Source organism: Somniosus microcephalus, chromosome 10 (genome assembly GCF_052327205.1).
Source record: "Somniosus microcephalus isolate GS21.2 chromosome 10, FLI_Smic_1.0, whole genome shotgun sequence".
NCBI lineage: Eukaryota > Metazoa > Chordata > Chondrichthyes > Squaliformes > Somniosidae > Somniosus > Somniosus microcephalus.
Genome location: NC_140996.1, coordinates 237713230 through 237737041, shown reverse-complemented (window position 1 = coordinate 237737041; position 23812 = coordinate 237713230). Strand labels below are relative to the sequence as shown.

Here is a 23812-nt window from a genome sequence, read left to right as displayed (position 1 = left end):
TGAAATGCGGTGAGATATTGATATACATAAACATTGGCAATACATAAATGCAAGTATTAAAACATTAAGTAAGCCTTTTAACAACACTGGAAAGCTACACTGATATGTAGAATGCACACTGCCCTATTAATATTAAATGCACAAATTCATAATTATTGGAGATTCTATTCTCCGAGGATTTTGTTCTGATGCATTAACTTTATTGATGTAGAAGAGGGTTTCAGATATGATCTGAAATCAGACATTGCTGAAATTTTGGGAGAGTGAACTATCTTACAGGAAACGCAGGCTTTTGGACATCAGAGGGATTTTCGAACCAATCTGTTCATTTAGTGTCCATTATAGTAAGCCAGAGAGAACATCAAAGCAGACAGGTCCCAAGTTAAAGCACGAGGGTGGCCCGGTCAGTGGGTTTTAGTTGTTGAGACTACTTGGTCATTCCTGCAGCTGCCTTGTGTGTCAGTACCTGGAGTATTCCGACCCTTTGCACAGTTTCTTTCCCGGTGACAGCGCTCGCACATCAAGGCCATTCTCTGACTTTCGCTTCATCTGTGAAGAGGAAAGAGAATGTCATATTGAGAGGTAATGAACCCTGGTCTGCTGGGTCCAACAGTCAGCATCAGAGGAAAAACAACAGGAAATGGGATATTAATAGGACTCTGGCTGGCTACAAACTATCCTGCAAAGGGCAAACAATCAAATAAACACAGACAGGACTCAGAGTTAATCCCTCCCGATGGTTACAGACAGATAACTACTAATAACAATCCATCCAGACTGTTAATTGTTTTAAACAATAACCACTCAGTAATTTTATGGTGCAAAACAAGACAGAAAGGAAATAGTGACCAGGAGCAGAACCCAGCGAGCAGACGTGTAGATACTCAGGCTCATCCTCTTGTATATTCAACCTCCAGGATCTAGAAAGAGGAGCAGATTCGAGACCGGTGAAACTACGCGTCACCTGCAGCTCATTCAGTGGGTTATAGATACCTCCAGCCTGCTCAGTGGGTTATTTAAAGACTTGCAGCCCATTTCACAACTCCTCAGCAAACTGCCTGGTGAGTATTTCAGCGGAAACACTAGAAGGGTTCATTGGTTGTATTTACAAACTGTTTGTTGGGACATCAGGGCAGAAACATGATGTCTCACTCAAATTGAGCAGTCTGCTCACCTTCTCATATCACAGCTCTTGAAGGTCCCACACCCAAAACATTCACCTTGGTGCATTTTCTGTTTTTAATCAATATAATAAATCCTCCACGAATTCTAAAAGCTAAAAATACCGTTTGATACCATTCCCCTGAAACAAAGATTTGCTTATATTTAATGTGCAGGAGTTCCCCAGGGCAGTGTCCTAGGCCCAACCATCTTGAGCTGCTACATCAATGACCTACCCTCCAACATAAGGTCAGAAGTGGGGATGTTCGCTGATGACTGCAGTGTTCAGTGCCATTCACAACTCCTCAGATCATGAAGCAGTCCATGCCCGCATGCAACAAGGCCTGGGCGACGTTCAGGCTTGGGCTGACAAGTGGCATAAAAACATAAGAAATAGGAGGAGTAGTAGGCCATACGGCCCCTCGGGCCTGCTCCGCCATTCAATAGGATCATGGCTGATCTGAATCTAGACTCACGTCCACTTCCCTGCCCTCTCCCCGTAACCCCTAATTCCCTTATCTGCTAGGAAACTGTCTATCTCCATTTTAAATGTATTTAATGTCGCAGCTTCCACAGCTCTCTGTGGTAGCAAATTCCATAGATTTACTACCCTCTGAGTGAAGAAGTTTCTCCTCATCTCAGTTTTGAAAGGGCAGCCCCTTATTCTAAGATTATGCCCCCTAGTTCTAATCTCACCCATCAGTGGAAACATCCTCACCGCATCCACCCGATCAAGCCCCCTCACAATCTTATATGTTTCGATAAGATCGCCTCTCATTCTTCTGAACTCCAATGAGTAGAGTCCCAACCTACTCAACCTTTCCTCATACATCAACCCCCTCATCTCTGGAATCAACCGAGTGAACCTTCTCTGAATCGCCTCGAGAGCAAGTATATCTTTTCTTAAATATGGAAACCAAAACTGCACGCAGTATTCCAGGTGTGGCCTCACCAATACCCTGTATAACTGCAGCAAGACTTCTCTGTTTTTATACTCCATCCCCCTTGCAATAAAAGCCAAGATTCCATTGGCCTTCCTGATCACCTGCTGTACCTGCATACTAACCTTCTGTGTTTCATGCACCAGGACCCCCAGATCCCTTTGTACTGTAGCACTTTGCAGTTTCTCTCCATTTAGATAATAACTTGCTCTTTGATTTTTTCTGCCAAAGTGCATAACCTCACACTTTCCAACATTATATCGCATCTGCCAAATCTCTGCCCACTCACTTAGCCTGTCTATATCCTTTTGCAGGTTTTTTTATGTCCTCCTCACTCACTGCTTTCCCCCCATCTTTGTATTGTCGGCAAACTTGGATATGTTGCACTCGGTCCCTTCCTCCAAATCGTTATTATCAATTGTAAAGAGTTGGGGTCCCAGCACTGACCCCTGCGAAACACCACTGGTTACTGATTGCCAGCCCGAGAACGAACCATTTATCCCAACTCTTTGTTTTCTGTTAGATAGCCAATCTTCCACCCATGCCAGTATATTACCCCCAATCCCGTGATTTTTTATCTTGATCAGTAATCGCGCCACAGAAGTGCCAGGCAATGACTATCTCCAACAAGGAAGAGTCTAACCATCGGCCCTTGACATTCAACGGCATTACCATAGCCGAATCCCCCACCATCAACATCCTGGGGGTCACCATTGACCAGAAACTTAACTGGACCAGCAACATAAATACTGTGGCAACAAGAGCAGGTCAGAGGCTGGGTATTCTGCGGCGAGTGTCTCACCTCCTGACTCCCCAAAGCCTTTCCACTATCTACAAGGCACAAGTCAGGAGTGTGAGGGAATACTCTCCACTTGCCTGGATGAGTGCAGCTCCAACACTCAAGAAGCTCGCCACCATCCAGGACAAAGCAGCCCGCTTGATTGGCCCCCCATCCATCGCCTTAAACATTCACTCCCTCCACCACCGGCGTACCGTGGCTGCAGTGTGTACCATCTACAAGATGCACTGCAGCAACTCACCAAGGCTTCTTCAGCAGCACCTCCCAAACCCGCGACCTCTTCCACCTAGAAGGACAAGGGCAGCAGGCGCATGGAAACATCACCACCTACAAGTTCCCCACCAAGTCAACTCAGCATCCTGACTTAGAAGTATATCGCCGATCCTTCATTGTCGCTGGGCCAAAATCCTGGCACTCCCTCCCTAACAGCGCTGTGGGAGCACCTTCACCACACGGACTGCAGCGGTTCAAGAAAGCAGCTCACCACCACCTTCTCAAGGGCAACTAGGGATGGGCAATAAATGCTGGCCTAGCCCACATCCCAGGAACAAATAAAACATTTAAAAAAAAAATCTCCTCCTTGAAGGCCTCACATTGCTCATTTACCACTTTACCTGCCAATCTTTGTTTCCAATCCACCTGGCCAGGTCCCTTTTCCACTCACTGAAATTTGCCCTCTTTCTCAAACAATTCCCATCAAGAACAACTACCTGAACCATCAAAAAAAAGTCAGACAGGACTTTGGTTTAACATCTCAATCAAAAAAGGTAGGGATTAGTCATGTCACTTTAGATTAGATCCCATGACAAACCTGGCAGCTCCACACTGGCGTAGATTTTTAAAACAACTAACACACCCATCCCAACAGATGCAATGTCATGGTGTTACTTAATCCATAAACGCGCCAAAATCGATTCTACTCAGATATGCCAAGTATTTATAGCACCGACATGCATAGATCAAAGCAAGAAGTGCAGACTTTAATCTACATATTGACTGGGCAAATCAAATTACCACTAATGGTGTGGAGGACGAATTCTTGGAATGCATGCAAGATGGTTTCCTGGATCAGTATGTGGAGGAACCAACCAGGGAACAGGCTATTCTGGATCTGGTACTGTGTAATGAGAAAGGGCTAATCAATAATCTTGTGGTAAAGGGGCCTTTAGGGACAAGTGACCATAATATGACTGAATTTTACATTAAGTTTGAGAGTGATGTAGTCCAATCTGAAACTAAGGTTTTCAATCTAAACAGAGGAAACTACAAGGGTATGAGGGACAAGTTGGCCATGGTAGATTGGGAGACTACACTGAAAGGTATGAAGGTGGACACACAATGACTAACATGCAAGGAAATAATACATAATTTGCAACAAACATATATTCCTCTAGGGCATAAAAACCCAAAAGGAAAAATGATCCAACCATGGCTAACAAAAGAAATTGAAGCTAGTATTAAGTCAAAGGAGGAAGCTTATAAAGTTGCCAGAAAAAGCGGTCAGCCTGAGGATTGGGATCTTTTTAGAAATCAGCAAAGGGGGACCAAGAAATTGATAAAGGGAAAATGGAATATGAGCACAAACTAGCGAAAAATATAAAAACGGATTGTAAAAGCTTCTATCGGTATGTGAAAAGGAAAAGACCGGCGAAGGTAAATGTAGGTCCTTTACAGTCAGAGATGAGAGAATTTATAATGGGGAAAGAGGAAATGGCAGAGAAATTAAATAAATACTTTGTTTCTGTCTTATTAGTAAAAAAACAGTCCTAGCAAAATTAATGGGACTAAAAGTCGATAAATCCCATTCTAGGGTTTTGAAAGAGGTGACCATTGGGATAGTGGACGCATTGGTTGTCATCTTCCAAAATTCTATAGATTCTGCAACGGTTCCTGCAGATTGGAGGATAGCAAATGTAACCCTGCTATTTACGAAGGAAGGGAGAGAGAGAAAACGGGGAACTACAGACCTGTTAGCCTCACATCAGTAGTTGGGAAAATGCTGCAATCTATTATAAAGGATGCAATAACTGGGCACTTAGAAACTAATAGTAAGATTGGGCAGTGTCAACATGGATTTATGAAAGGGAAATCCTGTTTGACAAACCTATTGGAGTTCTTTGAGGATGTAACTAGTGGAGTAGACAAAGGGGAACCGGTAGATGTGGTGTATCTGGATTTTCAGAAGGCTTTCGATAAGGTCCCACACAAGAGGATGGTGAACAAAATTAGGGCACACGGAATTGGGGGTAATATAGTAGCATGGATTGAGAATTGGTTAACAGACAGAAAACAAAGAGTAGGGATAAACGGGTCTTTTTCAGGATGGCAGGCTGTGACTAGTGGGGTACCGCAAGGATCAGTGCTTGGGCCCCAGCTATTCACAATCTATATCAATGATTTGGATGAGGGGACTAAATGTAACATTTCCAAATTTGCTGATGATACAAAGCTAGGCGGCAGTGCCAGTTGTGAAGAGGCTTCAAGGGAATCTCGACAGGATCAGTGAGTGGGCGAGAACATGGCAGATGGAATATAATGTGGATAAATGTGAAGTTATCCATGTTGGTAGAAAAAACAGAAAGGCAGAGTATTTCCTAAATGGTGAAAGATTGGGGAATGCAGATGCTCAAAGGGACTTGGGTGTCCTTGTACATGAGTCACTGATGCAGCAAGCCATTAGGAAGGCAAATAGTATGCTGGCCTTCATTACAAGAGGATTTGAGTACAGGAGTAAAGAAGTCTTACTCCAATTCTATAGGGCCTTGGTGAGACCACACCTGGAGTACTGTGTACAGTTTTGGTCTCCTTACCAAAGGAAGGATATACTTGCCATAGAGGGAGTGCAACGAAAGTTCACGAGATTGATTCCTGGGATGGCAGGACTGTCGTATGAGAAGAGATTGAGTAAACTAGGCCTGTATTCTCTTGAATTCAGAAGAATGAGAGGGGATCTCATTGAAGCATACAAAATTATTACAGGGCTTGATAGGGTGGATGCTGAGAGAATGTTTCCCTTGGCTGGGGAGTCTATAACCAGGGGCCACAGCCTCAGGATAAAGGGTAGGCCATTCAGGACTGAGATGCGAAGAAATTTCTTCACACAGAGGGTGGTGAATCTTTGGAACTCTCTACCCCAGAGGGCTGTGGAGACTCAGTCATTGGGTATATTCAAAACAGAAGTCGATAGATTTCTGACTAGTAAAGGCCTCAAGGGATATGGCGATAGGGCCGCTGAATGGAGTTGAGGCAGAAGATCAGCCATGATCTCATTGAATGGCGGAGCAGGCTCGAGGGACCGAATGGCCGACTCCTGCTCCTATTTCTTATGTTCTTATGCTCATGAGTGTAGCAAATCCTCTAGTATTGTCACTTGGATTTCAGTGACGTGATAATGGGCGTGTGAAATGTTCATACAATGAGCACTTCAACGGTGAAAACATCCAGCAGTACAATTGATTCCAGGGTTTTCCCCTTCCAAATTCGTTGTGCCTGGAGAGACTATGGTGAGGTAATGCTGGTTATAGGTCTGTCAGAACAATTTGAGGTGCTAAATTAAAAGTATTACAGGAAGTCTATTTGCACAATATTAAAACGTATCGGTCCCAATACCTCGAATAACCTGAGTGACAAGTGACGAATGCCATTCTTCCATCTGGTCTAGCAAAATCATCATTCACCCCAGCTTCCTAATTCTCAAGACACCCCTCACCCAAGCCAAGTTTTCAAACCACTGCTTACAGACAAGCAAAGTTCAATATTGCAGTCTGTGATTTTACAAGAATGCCCAGTTAATAAGTGTCAGTTGGTAACACTCTCACCCAGTCAGTACGTCGTGGGTTCAAAACTCACTCCAGGGAAAACCCAGAATCCAAGCTCGAGTGCGTACAAGGAAGCGCTATATTGTAGGAGATGCTGTCTTTATTGTAGGAGATGTTGAGGAGACTTTAAACTATGGCCCCCTCTGCCTGCTAAGATGGGCATTCAAGATCCCCTGGCACGACTCAGAGGAGCAGGAGAGTTCTCCCTGTATCCCAACTAACGTTCATCCCCAACCATCAGCACCAACACAGGTTAACTGGTCACGTCTGGATTTGCTGCCATATTTCCCTACGTAACAACAATGACCACCCTTCAAAAGTAAGTCATTAGCTGCAAAGTACCGAGACACTGAGGGTATGAAAGGCACCAGAAATGCTTCTTTCTTGGTTTCAACTCTGCTTAGTGGAAGAGCAAGTTGTGAACATTATCCTTCAGATCGAGTTGTCTCAAAAATCTGAGAATTGAAATTCTCAGTAAACGTCGATTTTGACGTTGATTTGTTGCAGACGTGCCGTCAGGTTTTGTGAAACCAGTGCCTTTTGGCCCATTTGCCAGCACAGATCGAAGCCATTCAGCCCATCGTGTCTGCCAGCTCTTTGGAAGGGCTCTCTACTTATTCTCATTCCCTGCCTTTCTTTAGACCCATTTAATTGTTTTCATTTTCAAATATTTATCCACTTCCCTTTTAAAAGCTATTATGCATTCTGTTGCCACCAGTTTACTTTCGTTCAGTCCAAAAAACATCCTTTAACCACGACTCTCTTTTCTTGCCCTAACCCAGTCCTAGCCATGCTACCACACTCTCGAATACCATGAGGCCTAGCTAACCGTTTCAGCAAGCCTCCTATGCAGTACCTTTAATACCCTTTGACAAGTTGTACACACAACATCCACTGCATTTCCAACACTAATTTCCACAAAGAACTCAATTATCTTTGTCAATTACACTGCTGTAGACTTTTACTGAAAGGAGGTGAAGGAGGAAAGAAACCCCCCTGTGGGTCGGTTCGGATTTAAAGGGGCCCTCACTTGCTGTGAGGAAGCTGGGATCACCCGGCTTTCTAACAGGCTTCTGTTACTGGAAGTGGGAACACTGATTCCCACCTTGGTTAACATCCCGCAGCCAGGCAGGCTATTAATAGAGGCCCATAGGCACGCAGGGCAAGGCGAGTGAGTAGGCTATAGAGTCTCAGCACACTGGAACAAATAGAGGCCCGCTGTGCTCGAATTGTAATTACCGTCTCAGAAGCAGCAGCAGAAACTCTTCCACAATGTTTCTTATACACAAGTTAAACAAAACTCTAATTGTTGCTCTCAATTTGAGCAAACAGCCGAGGCTCAATTCGATGAATCCGTCTATTCAGCTCAACCTTTACAGCTGCACTTCAGCAATCGGTGCTCTCAGCTAAGTGACAGGACCCCGCTGTTTCACACAATCCCAGAAATGAGACGAGTATCTCACTCGGCGCAATTGCAGAGACTGTAATGAAATAAAAGATTTAAACCCCCTTCCGCCCATATTGGGTTTCAGAGATTTTAAAATCAATACAAACTACAAAGTCATGGGAGGGCCAATGGATGTCAGAAGGTTGCTGCCACAGATCCTGCAGCACATGAACACCGATTTGAAAAAATTCAGTACAAAACGCAAGGAGGAAGCGCTTAACAAGTTCCATCAAAATAAAGGACAGGCACAGGAGAATGGAAGAAGTGGTGGGGTAGACAGTGGTCTTACACCCTTGGAACCGGTGTTCAAATCCAGCACAGGCCAAAGGAATCAAGGTCACTTTAACCAGCTGGCTGTGAAATAAGATTCAGCAATCTCATTCCAGTTACTAGTGAGTGACAAACACGTTCACCATAACAAAAGCAAAATCTACACATGCTTTGTAGATTTCCAGAAGGCTTTCGACTCCATCTGGCATGACGGTTTATTCCTGAAACTTATCGAAAGCGGGGTAGGAGGTAAAACATATGATGTAATTAAATCAATGTATACAAACAATAAATGTGCAGTTAAAATTGGAGACAAACAAACAAAATACTTCCCACAGGGGCGGGGGGTGACGCAGGGCTCGCCAATCTCACCGACACTCTTTAATATTTACATTAATGGATTGGCAAAACTACTTGAACAATCTACAGCACCCGGCCTCACCCTATATGAATCCAAGGTTAAATTCCTCCTCTATGCCGACGACCTGGTTCTGCTGTCACCAACTAAGGAGGGTCTACAGCAGAACCTGGACCTGCTGGAGTCGTACTGCCAGACTTGGGCCCTGACAATAAATCCCCAAAAAACCAAAGTCCTTGTGTTCCAGCAAAGATCCAAACAACATGGACCCACAATAAATTTCACAGTAGGAACAACCAAAATTGAACAAACCACTCACTACACATACTTGGGCTTAAAAATCAGTTCTACGGGAAACTTCAAACTGGCTGTGAATGAACTGAAAGAGAAAGCAAGAAGGGCTTTCTATGCCATCAAAAAATCAATCCAAATAGAAATCCCAATTAGCATTTGGCTCAAAATTTTCAAATCAGTAATTGAACCAATTGCGCTCTATGGCAGTGAGGTCTGGGGACCACTAACACAACAAGATTTTGCAAAATGGGACAAACACCCAATTGAGATCCTACATGCGGAATTCTGTAAAAGTATCCTCCGGACTCAAAGGAAAACAGTAAACAACGCATGCAGGGCGGAACTAGGCCAATACCCATTAATAATCACTATCCAAAAAAGAGCCACCAAATTTTGGAATCACCTACAAATGAGCAACCCCCAATGCTATCACTACGACGCCCTGAAATGCCAAGAGCTGACCATAAAGAAGAATACCCTCAGTCAACTAGTCCTGGGACTCAATAAAGTAACTAATAACAATACTAACAATAACCAGCCCCAGGACAGTGACAGGGTAACACAAAGAATTCGACCCAACACAATCGTCGCTAAGCAAAAGGAAAAATATCTGTCATATTGGGCAGAAACAACAAAAACCCAAAGCAAACTCAATTGCTACTTGGCCCTAAACAGACAATACAACATAGCTGATTACCTGACCATGGTAAAGGATAACAAACTGAGAAGAACCTTGACAAGGTACAGACTTAGCGAACATAGCCTAGCGATCGAAAAAGGCAGACATAGGCAGACCAGGCTGCCAAGAGAAGACAGGATATGCTCTCACTGCAGTCAGGGAGTAGTTGAGACAGAGATGCACTTCCTCACAGCCTGTGGAAAATATCAGGGCATCAGAGAGAATTTCTATCAAAAATTCTCACAAATATGCCCTGAATTCAGAAATCTGACTGACAACCAAAAACTCCCATTCCTACTGGGGGAGGAGAGAAGCTGTGTAACACTGGCGGCACACTATGTTACAGCTTGCCATGAACAGAGGGACAACCAGTAAACTAAGACAAGAGTATATATAAACAAGGCGAAAATATATTTATAAACTCAGGGATATACCTGTTTATACACTGTATGAATGGAACCGCGTTTATGTGTTCAACCATAAATGTATTTTGATGCTTTGGCAACATAAGATGTACCTTATCATGCCAATAAAGCGATTTGTATTGTATTGTATTGAGTGAGCGATGGGACTCTGTATCTAACCCCGTGCTGTACCTGCCCTGGGAGTGTGTGATGGGACAGTGTAGAGGGAGCTTTACTCTGTATCTAACCCGTGCTGTACCTGCCCTGGGAGTGTTTGATAGGACAGTGTAGAGGGAGCTTTACTCTGTATCTAACCCGTGCTGTACCTGCCCTGGGAGTGTTTGATGGGACAGTGTAGAGGGAGCTTTACTCTGTATCTAACCCGTGCTGTACCTGCCCTGGGAGAGTGTGATGGGACAGTGTAGAGGGAGCTTTACTCTGTATCTAACCCGTGCTGTACCTGCCCTGGGAGTGTTTGATGGGACAGTGTAGAGGAAGCTTTACTCTGTATCTAACCCGTGCTGTACCTGCCCTGGGAGAGTGTGATGGGACAGTGTAGAGGGAGCTTTACTCTGTATCTAACCCGTGCTGTACCTGTCCTGGGAGTGTTTGATGGGACAGTGTAGAGGGAGCTTTACTCTGTATCTAACCCGTGCTGTACCTGCCCTGGGAGTGTTTGATGGGACAGTGTAGAGGGAGCTTTACTCTGTATCTAACCCCGTGCTGTACCTGCCCTGGGAGTGTTTGATGGGACAGTGTAGAGGGAGCTTTACTCTGTATCTAACCCATGCTGTACCTGCCCTGGGAGTGTGTGATGGGACAGTGTAGAGGGAGCTTTACTCTGTATCTAACCCGTGCTGTACCTGCCCTGGGAGTGTTTGATGGGACAGTGTAGAGAGAGCTTTACTCTGTATCTAACCTGTGCTGTACCTGCCCTGGGAGTGGGTGATGGGACAGTGTAGAGGGAGCTTTACTCTGTATCTAACCCGTGCTGTACCTGCCCTGGGAGTGTTTGATGGGACAATGTAGAGGGAGCTTCACTCTGTATCTAACCTGTGCTGTACCTGCCCTGGGAGAGTGTGATGGGACAGTGTCGAGGGAGCTTTACTCTGTATCTAACCCGTGCTGTACCTGCCCTGGGAGTGTTTGATGGGACAATGTAGAGGGAGCTTCACTCTGTATCTAACCTGTGCTGTACCTGCCCTGGGAGAGTGTGATGGGACAGTGTAGAGGGAGCTTTACTCTGTATCTAACCCGTGCTGTACCTGCCCTGGGAGTGTTTGATGGGACAATGTAGAGGGAGCTTCACTCTGTATCTAACCCGTGCTGTACCTGATTTAGCAACACGATGTCCAAAATAGAAAGCATTCAATTCCTGAGCAGAGAAATACCTCACTTTGATGAGCCCCAAAAATTCATTTTTGGAAAAAAAAAGTTTTTAAACACCCACAGGAACATCTGTTTGGAGAGTTTAATGAAATTTGAGCAGCACAAAGTTACAAAAACACAACTCCAAGTCTTCTTTTATTGATCTGTGTTTTGCCTCTCAAATTGAATTGGCTGTTACTTCATGTTTTATTATACACTGTTAATACATGGTGATAGATCAGACATCTGCTACAGCCAGAGAAATTGAATAATGCCGTCACTCTAATCAGGTTTCACCGACTAACACAACAGGATCTGGCAGCTCCAGACCTTGTTTGTCTTCTTTACTGTGTAGGAGTTTGGAGGTCCTGATCTGGACCAACTCGTAACAAAACTATCAGTCTACCCTGCATCAACCTTGGGCGAAAATAGTTAATCTAATCTATTGTATGCATCTCGTAAAAGAGCTGCCAATTTAAAAAATCCAATGGATTTGGTGAGCAAAACCAACCAAAGCCCAGCAGACAGCAAAATACAGAACAGAATGATGGTTGGACAAAGGACTGAGCTCATCTCAGTAACTACACTGAGAAAGGTCACGTGCGAAGTGGCCCATTCACCCGCACCAAGAGCAGCTTGTCAGCTTCAACCTTCCAGTTTCTTCACCTGGTATCACATCTGATCCAGGCTGGGGAATCCAGTCTCAGTAACGATTCGTTCAGGATATGGGCGAGATAGGCATGGCCACAGTGACGGCCCCTCCTACATTACACTGACCGACCCCCCCCAACATTACACTGACCCCCCCATCACACCCACTGACCCCCCCCACGTCACACCCACTGACCCCCCCCATCACACCCACTGACCCCCCCATCACACCCACTGACCCCCCATCACACCCACTGACCCCCCCATCACACCCACTGACCCCCCCGTCACACCCACTGACCCCCCCATCACACCCACTGACCCCCCCCGTCACACCCACTGACCCCCCCATCACACCCACTGACCCCCCCATCACACCCACTGACCCCCCATCACACCCACTGACCCCCCATCACACCCACTGACCCCCCCCATCACACCCACTGACCCCCCCATCACACCCACTGACCCCCCATCACACCCACTGACCCCCCCATCACACCCACTGACCCCCCCCATCACACCCACTGACCCCCCATCACACCCACTGACCCCCCCATCACACCCACTGACCCCCCCATCACACCCACTGACCCCCCCCATCACACCCACTGACCCCCCCCATCACACCCACTGACCCCCCATCACACCCACTGACCCCCCCCATCACACCCACTGACCCCCCCATCACACCCACTGACCCCCCCATCACACCCACTGACCCCCCCATCACACCCACTGACCCCCCATCACACCCACTGACCCCCCCCATCACACCCACTGACCCCCCATCACACCCACTGACCCCCCATCACACCCACTGACCCCCCCCATCACACCCACTGACCCCCCATCACACCCACTGACCCCCCATCACACCCACTGACCCCCCCATCACACCCACTGACCCCCCCCATCACACCCACTGACCCCCCCCATCACACCCACTGACCCCCCCCATCACACCCACTGACCCCCCCATCACACCCACTGACCCCCCCATCACACCCACTGACCCCCCCATCACACCCACTGACCCCCCCATCACACCCACTGACCCCCCATCACACCCACTGACCCCCCGTCACACCCACTGACCCCCCCATCACACCCACTGACCCCCCCGTCACACCCACTGACCCCCCCCGTCACACCCACTGACCCCCCCAACACACCCACTGACCCCCCCAACACACCCACTGACCCCCCCATCACACCCACTGACCCCCCATCACACCCACTGACCCCCCCATCACACCCACTGACCCCCCATCACACCCACTGACCCCCCCCACGTCACACCCACTGACCCCCCATCACACCCACTGACCCCCCCCCATCACACCCACTGACCCCCCATCACACCCACTGACCCCCCCATCACACCCACTGACCCCCCATCACACCCACTGACCCCCCCCCATCACACCCACTGACCCCCCATCACACCCACTGACCCCCCCATCACACCCACTGACCCCCCCATCACACCCACTGACCCCCCATCACACCCACTGACCCCCCCCCATCACACCCACTGACCCCCCCATCACACCCACTGACCCCCCATCACACCCACTGACCCCCCCCACGTCACACCCACTGACCCCCCATCACACCCACTGACCCCCCCCCATCACACCCACTGACCCCCCATCACACCCACTGACCCCCCCATCACACCCACTGACCCCCCATCACACCCACTGACCCCCCCGTCACACCCACTGACCCCCCCATCACACCCACTGACCCCCCCATCACACCCACTGACCCCCCCATCACACCCACTGACCCCCCATCACACCCACTGACCCCCCCCATCACACCCACTGACCCCCCATCACACCCACTGACCCCCCCAACACACCCACTGACCCCCCCATCACACCCACTGACCCCCCCCATCACACCCACTGACCCCCCCAACACACCCACTGACCCCCCCAACACACCCACTGACCCCCCCATCACACCCACTGACCCCCCCATCACACCCACTGACCCCCCCATCACACCCACTGACCCCCCATCACACCCACTGACCCCCCATCACACCCACTGACCCCCCATCACACCCACTGACCCCCCCCCATCACACCCACTGACCCCCCCATCACACCCACTGACCCCCCCATCACACCCACTGACCCCCCCAACACACCCACTGACCCCCCCATCACACCCACTGACCCCCCATCACACCCACTGACCCCCCCAACACACCCACTGACCCCCCCATCACACCCACTGACCCCCCATCACACCCACTGACCCCCCCCACGTCACACCCACTGACCCCCCCCACGTCACACCCACTGACCCCCCCTCACACCCACTGACCCCCCCACGTCACACCCACTGACCCCCCCAATGTTAGATTGGTGAAGTCAAGCGTAGGTCCCTTGCAGTCAGAATCAGGGGAATTTATAATGGGGAACAAAGAAATGGCAGACCAACTAAATTCATACTTTGGTTCTGTCTTCACAAAGGTCACAAATAACCTCCCAGAGATGTCGGGGAACATAGGGACTAATGAGAGGGAGGAACTGAAAGAAATCAGTATTTGTAGGGAAATGGTGTTAGAGAAATTGATGGGATTGAAGGCCGATAAATCCCATGGGCCTGATAATCTACATCCTAGGTTACTTAAGGAAGTGGCCCTAGAAATAGTAGATGCATTGCTGGTCATCTTCCAAAATTCTATAGACTCTGGAACGGTTCCCATGGATTGGAGGGTAGCTAATGTTACCCCACTATTCAAAAAAGGTGGTAGAGAAAACGGGGAATTATAGACCGGTAAGCCTGACATCGGTAGTGGGGAAAATGCTAGAGTCCATTATAAAAGATGCAATAGCAGAGCATTTGGAAAACAGTGACCGGATCGGACAAAGTCAACATGGATTGACAAAAGGTAAATCGTGCTTGACTAATCTACTGGAGTTTTTTTGAGGATGTAACTGGTAAAATAGATAAGGGAGAACCAGTGGATGTGGTGTATTTGGACTTTCAGAAGGCTTTCGATAAGGTCCCACATAAGAGATTAGCGTGTAAAGTTAAGGCACATGGGATTGGGGGCAAGGTATTGACTTGGATAGAGAACTGGTTGGCAGATAGAAAGCAAAGAGTTGGAATAAACGGGTCGTTTTCCGAGTGGCAGGCAGTGACGAGTGGGGTACCGCAAGGATCTGTCCTAGGACCCCAGCTGTTCACAATATATATTAATGATCTGGGCGAGGGAATTGGATGTAGTATCTCCAAATTTGCAGACAACACAAAGCTGGGTGGGAGGGTAAGCTGTGAGGAGGATGTCGTGAAACTCCAGTACGCTTTGGACAGATTGGGTGATTGGGCAGAAACATGGCAAATGCACTATAATGCGGATAAATGCGAGGTTATCCACTTTGGTGGCAAAAACAGGAAGACAGATTATTTAAATGGCAATAGATTGGGAGAAGGGGAAGTGCAAAGAGACCTGGGTGTTCTTGTGCACCAGTCGCTGAATGTAAGCATGCAGGTGCAGCAGGCGGTTAAGAAGGCAAATGGTATGTTGGCCTTCGTAGCAAGAGTGTTTTGAGTGCAGGAACAAGGATGTCTTGCTGCAGTTGTACAGGGCCTTGGTGAGACTGCACCTTGAGTATTGTGTGCAGTTTTGGTCACCTTACCTGAGGAAGGATGTTCTTGCCATGGAAGGAGTGCAGCGAAGATTCACCAAGCTGATACCTGGGATGGCAGGAATGACGTAGGAGGAGAGATTGGGTCGATGGGGCTTGTACTCGCTGGAGTTTAGAAGAATGAGGGGGGATCTCATTGAAACTTATAAAATTCTGACAGGACTGGATAGACTAGATGCAGGAAGGATGTTCCTGATGGTCAGGGAGTCCAGAATCAGGGGTCACAGTCTAAGTATCAGGGCTAGGCCATTTAAGACAGAAATTAGGAGGAATTTCTTCACCCAGAGAGTGGTGAACCTGTGGAATTCTCTACCACAGAAGGCAGTTGAGGCCAATACATTAAATATATTCAAGAAGGAGTTGGATATATTTCTTGAGGCTAAAGGGATCAAGGGGTATGGGGAGAATGCAGGGACAGGGTACTGAATTTGGATGATCAGCCATGATCGCATTGAATGGCGGAGCAGGCTCGAAGGGCCGAATGGCCTACTCCTACTCTTATCTTCTATGTTTCTATATCAGTCCCGCTCCGTATCCACTATACTCCCAGATATCAGTCCCGCCCCGTATCCACTATACTCCCAGCTATCAGTCCCGCTCCGTATCCACTATGCTCCCAGATGTCAGTCCCGCTCCGTATCCACTACACTCCCAGATATCAGTCCCGCCCCGTATCCACTATACTCCCAGCTATCAGTCCCGCTCCGTATCCACTATACTCCCAGATATCAGTCCCGCTCCGTATCCACTATACTCCCAGATATCAGTCCCGCTCCGTATCCACTATACTCCCAGATATCAGTCCCGCTCCGTATCCACTATACTCCCAGATATCAGTCCCGCTCCGTATCCACTATACTCCCAGATATCAGTCCCGCTCCGTATCCACTATACTCCCAGATATCAGTCCCGCTCCGTATCCACTATACTCCCAGATATCAGTCCCGCTCCGTATCCACTATACTCCCAGATATCAGTCCCGCTCCGTATCCACTATACTCCCAGATATCAGTCCCGCACCGTATCCACTGTACTCCCAGATATCAGTCCCGCTCCGTATCCACTATACGCCCAGATATCAGTCCCGCTCCGTATCCACTATACTCCCAGATATCAGTCCCGCACCATATCCACTATACGCCCAGATATCAGTCCCGCTCCGTATCCACTATACTCCCAGATATCAGTCCCGCTCCGTATCCACTATACTCCCAGATATCAGTCCCGCTCCGTATCCACTATACTCCCAGATATCAGTCCCGCTCCGTATCCACTGTACTCCCAGATATCAGTCCCGCTCCGTATCCACTATACTCCCAGATATCAGTCCCGCTCCGTATCCACTATACTCCCAGATATCAGTCCCGCTCCGTATCCACTATACTCCCAGATATCAGTCCCGCTCCGTATCCACTATACTCCCAGATATCAGTCCCGCTCCGTATCCACTATACTCCCAGATATCAGTCCCGCTCCGTATCCACTATACTCCCAGATATCAGTCCCGCACCGTATCCACTGTACTCCCAGATATCAGTCCCGCTCCGTATCCACTATACGCCCAGATATCAGTCCCGCTCCGTATCCACTATACTCCCAGATATCAGTCCCGCACCATATCCACTATACTCCCAGATATCAGTCCCGCTCCGTATCCACTATACTCCCAGATATCAGTCCCGCTCCGTATCCACTATACGCCCAGATATCAGTCCCGCTCCGTATCCACTATACTCCCAGATATCAGTCCCACTCCGTATCCACTATACGCCCAGATATCAGTCCCTCTCCGTATCTACTATACTCCCAGATATCAGTCCCTCTCCGTATCTACTATACTCCCAGATATCAGTCCCGCTCCGTATCCACTATACTCCCAGATATCAGTCCCGCACCATATCCACTATACTCCCAGATATCAGTCCCGCTCCGTATCCACTATACTCCCAGATATCAGTCCCGCACCATATCCACTATACTCCCAGATATCAGTCCCGCTCCGTATCTACTATACGCCCAGATATCAGTCCCGCTCCGTATCTACTATACTCCCAGATATCAGTCCCGCTCCCTATCTACTATACTCCCAGATATCAGTCCCGCTCCGTATCCACTATACGCCCAGATATCAGTCCTGCTCCGTATCCACTATACTCCCAGATATCAGTCCCGCACCATATCCACTATACTCCCAGATATCAGTCCCGCTCCGTATCTACTATACGCCCAGATATCAGTCCCGCTCCGTATCCACTATACTCCCAGATATCAGTCCCGCTCCGTATCCACTATACTCCCAGGTATCAGTCCCGCACCGTATCCACTATACTCCCAGATATCAGTCCCGCTCCGTATCTACTATACGCCCAGATATCAGTCCCGCTCCGTATCTACTATACTCCCAGATATCAGTCCCGCTCCCTATCTACTATACTTCCAGATATCAGTCCCGCTCCGTATCCACTATACGCCCAGATATCAGTCCCGCTCCGTATCCACTATACTCCCAGATATCAGTCCCGCACCATATCCACTATACTCCCAGATATCAGTCCCGCTCCGTATCCACTATACTCCCAGATATCAGTCCCGCTCCGTATCCACTATACTCCCAGATATCAGCCCCGCTCCGTATCCACTATACTCCCAGATATCAGTCCCGCTCCGTATCCACTATACTCCCAGATATCAGTCCCGCACCATATCCACTATACTCCCAGATATCAGTCCCGCTCCGTATCCACTATACTCCCAGATATCAGTCCCGCTCCGTATCCACTATACTCCCAGATTATCAGTCCCGCTCCGTATCCACTATACTCCCAGATATCAGCCCCGCTCCGTATCCACTATACTCCCAGATATCAGTCCCGCTCCGTATCCACTATACTCCCAGATATCAGTCCCGCACCATATCCACTACACTCCCAGATATCAGTCCCGCTCCGTATCCACTATACTCCCAGATATCAGTCCCGCACCGTATCCACTATACTCCCAGATATCAGTCCCGCACCGTATCCACTATACTCCCAGATATCAGTCCCGCTCCGTATCCACTATACTCCCAGATATCAGTCCCGCACCGTATCCACTATACTCCCAGATATCAGTCCCGCACCGTATCCACTATACTCCCAGATATCAGTCCCGCTCCATATCCACTATACTCCCAGATATCAGTCCCGCTCCGTATCCACTATACTCCCAGATATCAGTCCCGCTCCGTATCCACTATACTCCCAGATATCAGTCCCGCACCGTATCCACTATACTCCCAGATATCAGTCCCGCACCATATCCACTCTGCTGTCGTACCCCACTAAAATATTAACTGTAGTTGGTTAATAGGCAAATGACTGGAAATCCTGACGAAAGCTCAGTTCTATCATTACAATAGACAAACTGGCAATTTCAGCTCACAGCCAACTTTCAAAGGGAATGTACTGTTATTGTAAAAGAGATTAGTGCGTGATGTTAAATTAATTCTGTCAGAAAACCACTGCCATAATTAGCTGAAATAGGTCTCAAATGAAAAGTGTATCTGAACACCTCGTGATGCTTTGCACCTTAATCATTTTCCGAGCAGACTTTAACCTTATCTAAACAGTAAAATAACAATGAGCTGAACCTGTGTGAGGGTTCAGATACACCAGTGCATGGAGCAGGAGCAAGACTCCTCCTGTGGTTTGGAGCACAAGAGTGAGGAAGTCTTGCTCCAATTGTACAGGGCCTTGGTGAGGCCACACCTGGAGTACTGGGCACAGTTCTGGTCTCCTTATCTGAGTAAGGTGATACTTGCCTTGGAGGCGGTGCAACAAATTGACCCTTAGTGTTAGGGGGATTAAATACGTGGGGTTACGGGGATAGGGTGGGATATGTGTTGGTGCAGGCTCGATGGGCCGAAATGGCCTCTATCTGCACTGTGGGGTTTCTGTGATTCTGTGAAAGGTTCAGTAGACTGATTCCTGGGATGAGAGGGCTGTCCTATGAGGAGAGATTGTGTAGAATGGGCCGATATTCTCTGGAGTTTAGAAGAATGAGAGGTGATCTCATTGAAACATATAAGATTCTGAGGGGGTTTGACAGGGTAGATGCTGAGAGGCTGTTTCCCCTGGCTGGAAAGTCTAGAACTAGGGGGCACAGTCCCAGGATAAGGGGTCGGCCATTTAAGACCGAGATGAGGAGGAATTTCTTCACTCAGAGGGTGGTGAATCTTTGGAATTCTCTACCCCAGAGGGCTGTGAATGTTGAGTCTTTGAGTATATTCAAGGCTGAGATCGATAGATTTTTGGATATTAAGGGAATCAAGGGATATGGAGATTGGGCGGGAAAGTGGAGTTGAGGTCGATGATCAGCCATGATCTTATTGAATGGCGGAGCAGGCTCGAGGTGCCCTATGGCCGACTCCTGCTCCTATTTCTTATGTTCATATGAGAGCTGTCGTTGCCAGTGGACCTGCATTACATATTACACTGGTTTTGTGAATGGATTTAGTTTAATCCAATCAGAGCTGAATATTAAGCCACTGTGTGAATCACAATATTTTGCTGTCCCCTTTTTGGGTAGGAGTTCTGGTAAAGCTGAAAATCCACAGCAGGTTGGACAGGACCTTAGGTCCTCAGCATGGTTGGGACTGATAATCTGAGCCTTTGATTAATGCACTAGAACAGCTGATAATCTACATCCCAGGGTACTTAAGGAAGTGGCCCTAGAGATAGTAGATGCATTGCTGGTCATCTTCCAGAACTCGATAGACTCTGGAACGGTTCCCATGGATTGGAGGGTAGCTAATGTTACCCCACTATTCAAAAAAGGTGGTAGAGAAAAAACAGGGAATTATAGACCGGTAAGCCTGTGGGGAAAATGCTAGAGTCCATTATAAAAGATGTAATAGCAGAGCACTTGGAAAACAGTGACCGGATCGGACAAAGTCAACATGGATTTACAAAAGGTAAATCATGCTTGACTAATCGACTGGAATTTTTTGAGGATGTAACTGGTAAAATAGATAAGGGAGAACCAGTGGATGTGGTGTATTTGGACTTTCAGAAGGCTTTCGATAAGGTCCCGCATAAGAGGTTAGCGTGCAAAATTAAGGCACATGGGATTGGGGGCAAGGTATTGACTTGGATAGAGAACTGGTTGGCGGACAGAAAGCAAGGAGTTGGAATAAACGGGTCGTTTTCCGAGTGGCAGGCAGTGACTAGTGGGGTACTGCGAGGATCAGTCCTAGGACCCCAGCTGTTCACAATATATATTAATGATCTGGACGAGGGAATTGGATGTAATATCTCCAAATTTGCAGACAACACAAAGCTGGGTGGGAGGGTAAGCTGCGAGGAGGATGTCGGGAAACTCCAGTACGATTTGGACAGGTTGGGTGATTGGGCAGAAACATGGCAAATGCAGTATAATGTGGATAAATGTGAGGTTATCCACTTTGGGGGCAAAAACAGGAAGGCAGATTATTTGAATGGCAATAGATTGGGAGAAGGGGAAGTGCAGAGAGACCTGGGTGTCCTTGTGCACCAGTCGCTGAAGGTAAGCATGCAGGTGCAGCAGGCGGTTAAGAAGGCAAATGGTATGTTGGCCTTTGTAGCAAGAGGGTTCGCGTACAGAAACAAGGATGTCTTGCTACAGTTGTACAGGGCCTTGGTGAGACCGCACCTTGAGTATTGTGTGCAGTTTTGGTCACCTTACCTGAGGAAGGACGTTCTTGCCATGGAGGGAGTGCAGCGAAGATTCACCAGGCTGATACCTGGGATGGCAGGAATGACGTATGAGGAGAGATTGTGTCGATTGGGCTTATACTCACTGGAGTTTAGAAGATTGAGAGAGGACCTCATCGAAACCTATAAAATTCTGTCAGGTCTGGACAGACTAGATGCAGGAAGGATGTTTCTGATGGCCGGGGAGTCCAGAACCAGGGGTCATAATCTAAGGATAAGGGGTAAGCCATTTAGGACTGAAATGGGGAGGAATTTCTTCACCCAGAGAGTGGTGAACCTGTGGAATTCTCTGCCACAGAGGGTGGTGGAGGCCAGTTCATTAAATATATTCAAGAAAGAGTTGGATATATTTCTTGAGGTTAAAGGGATCAAGGGATATGGGGAAAAGGCAGGGACAGGGTACTGAATTTGGATGATCAGCCATGATCACATTGAATGGTGGAGCAGGCTCGAAGGGCCAAATGGCCTACTCCTGCTCCTATCTTCTATGTTTCTATGACTGTAGTGGAGGAGAATGCAGGTTTCATATTAAAGATACTCCGCCAGGTCACAGAACGCCCCTCAGCGCAAAGGGACTACCTGGTGGAGCGGTTGGGGCGGGGGGAGAATAGGCTAGATCACCAAACGGAACCCTGCCCCCGACCCTGACAACCCCCACCCCCTCCTGCCTTCTGGTTTTAAGAGTAAGGAAGTCTTGCTCCAATTGTACAGGGCCTTAGTGAGACCACACCTGGAGTACTGTGCACAGTTCTGGTCTCCTTATCTGAGGAAGGACATACTTGCCTTGGAGGCGGTGCAACGAAGGTTCACTAGATTGATCCCTGGGATGCGAGGGCTGTCCTATGAGGAGAGATTGTGTAAATTGGGCCGATACTCTCTGGAGTTTAGAAGAATGAGAGGTGATCTCATTGAAACATACAAGATTCTGAGGGGGATTGACAGGGTAGATGCTGAGAGGTTGTTTCCCCCTGGCTGGAGTGTCTAGAACTACGGGGACACAGTCTCCGGATAAGGGGTCGGCCATTTAAGACTGAGAGGAGGAGGAATTTCTTCACTGAGGGTGGTGAATCTTTGGAATTCCCTGCCCCAGAGGGCTGTGGAGGCTGAGTCTTTGAGTATATTCAAGACAGAGATCGATAGATTTTTGGACTCTTGGGGAATCGAGGGATATGGGGATCGGGCGGGAAAGTGGAGTTGAGGTCGAAGATCAGCCATGATCCCATTGAATGGCGGAGCAGGCTCGAGGGGCCGAATGGCCGACTCCTGCTCCTATTTCTCATCCCTTGATCTCAGCTACACCGCTGGGAGAGAAGGGCTCTTCCCTCAGTGAAACGCCACTCTTAGAAGCAGAATAAGCTTGAGTGTGGCTCGCCTTGCTACCTCCCTGCATTGCAGCACAGGGGGAATCTGAAAGAACCAGGGATTACATATATACACAAGAACATACAATATTAACAGGCAGAAAAAGACAAACTGGTCCAGCAAGCCTGCCCCACACCATGATGGTCGAACCATCAGGGCAAGACACTGCTTTGAAACCGCACCCCCCCCACCCCCCGCCCTCCGCAGCCATGTCATTTCCTGGGAGAGGCAAAAAATAGAAAACCCCAGGACCAATTGGGAGGGAACAGTTTGGAAAATACTTCAAAACACTCAGGAAATGCTGCAAATTCACTGCAGGCGAGCCACCATATGATACAAAAGAGAAGCCCTTCAGCAGATGTAGGCTCCCATCGAGAGTCCACGCTCAGTATGAACTGCAGGGAGTATAAAATGCTCCTCAGTCTATCCCACTGTCACGGTGTTAAAAGTCTAATTATTGCTCACACAGCCCCCACCAGTGAAGTACACCCAAGTCATTTATCTTAAATATAGCACCAAGTTCGCTGCAATGGAAAGTCTCTTCCTGCATGGTTACTTAATTAACCGATACATCATGAATTCAAAGGGAGAGCTTTATCTCCCAGGCAGTCATCTACTGATATGAATATAAATTTCGCCAGCCAAGCAGCACCGTTAATCTTTAGTTGCTTATCAACAGACTGAGCCAATAACAATGGATAAGGGAACACCACAGAACATTAACACTCCTGTTTCAGGGTTAGCACCCGGATTTCAGTGTGTGTACAATGGTGGGCATCATCGCTGCTTGGCATGGGTAAATTATAATAAACAGTTGCCGTGTCTCTATGCTACCTCCCCGGTGCAGACCCGAA

The 23812-nt window shown here is 48.0% G+C and overlaps 1 protein-coding gene across 3 annotated transcripts in view; it reads right to left on the bottom strand.

Annotated features, from left to right (window-relative positions):
- The window catches only part of LOC147112202 (F-box/WD repeat-containing protein 7-like), a 270212-nt gene that overhangs the window by 73432 nt on the left and 172968 nt on the right, over positions 1–23812 (bottom strand). For all 3 annotated transcript variants that reach the window (XM_085999857.1, XM_085999855.1, XM_085999856.1), the window contains one exon: positions 467–549. In XM_085999857.1, coding sequence (XP_085855983.1) covers positions 467–549 — 83 coding nt within the window. The remainder of the gene's footprint in view (positions 1–466; positions 550–23812) is intronic.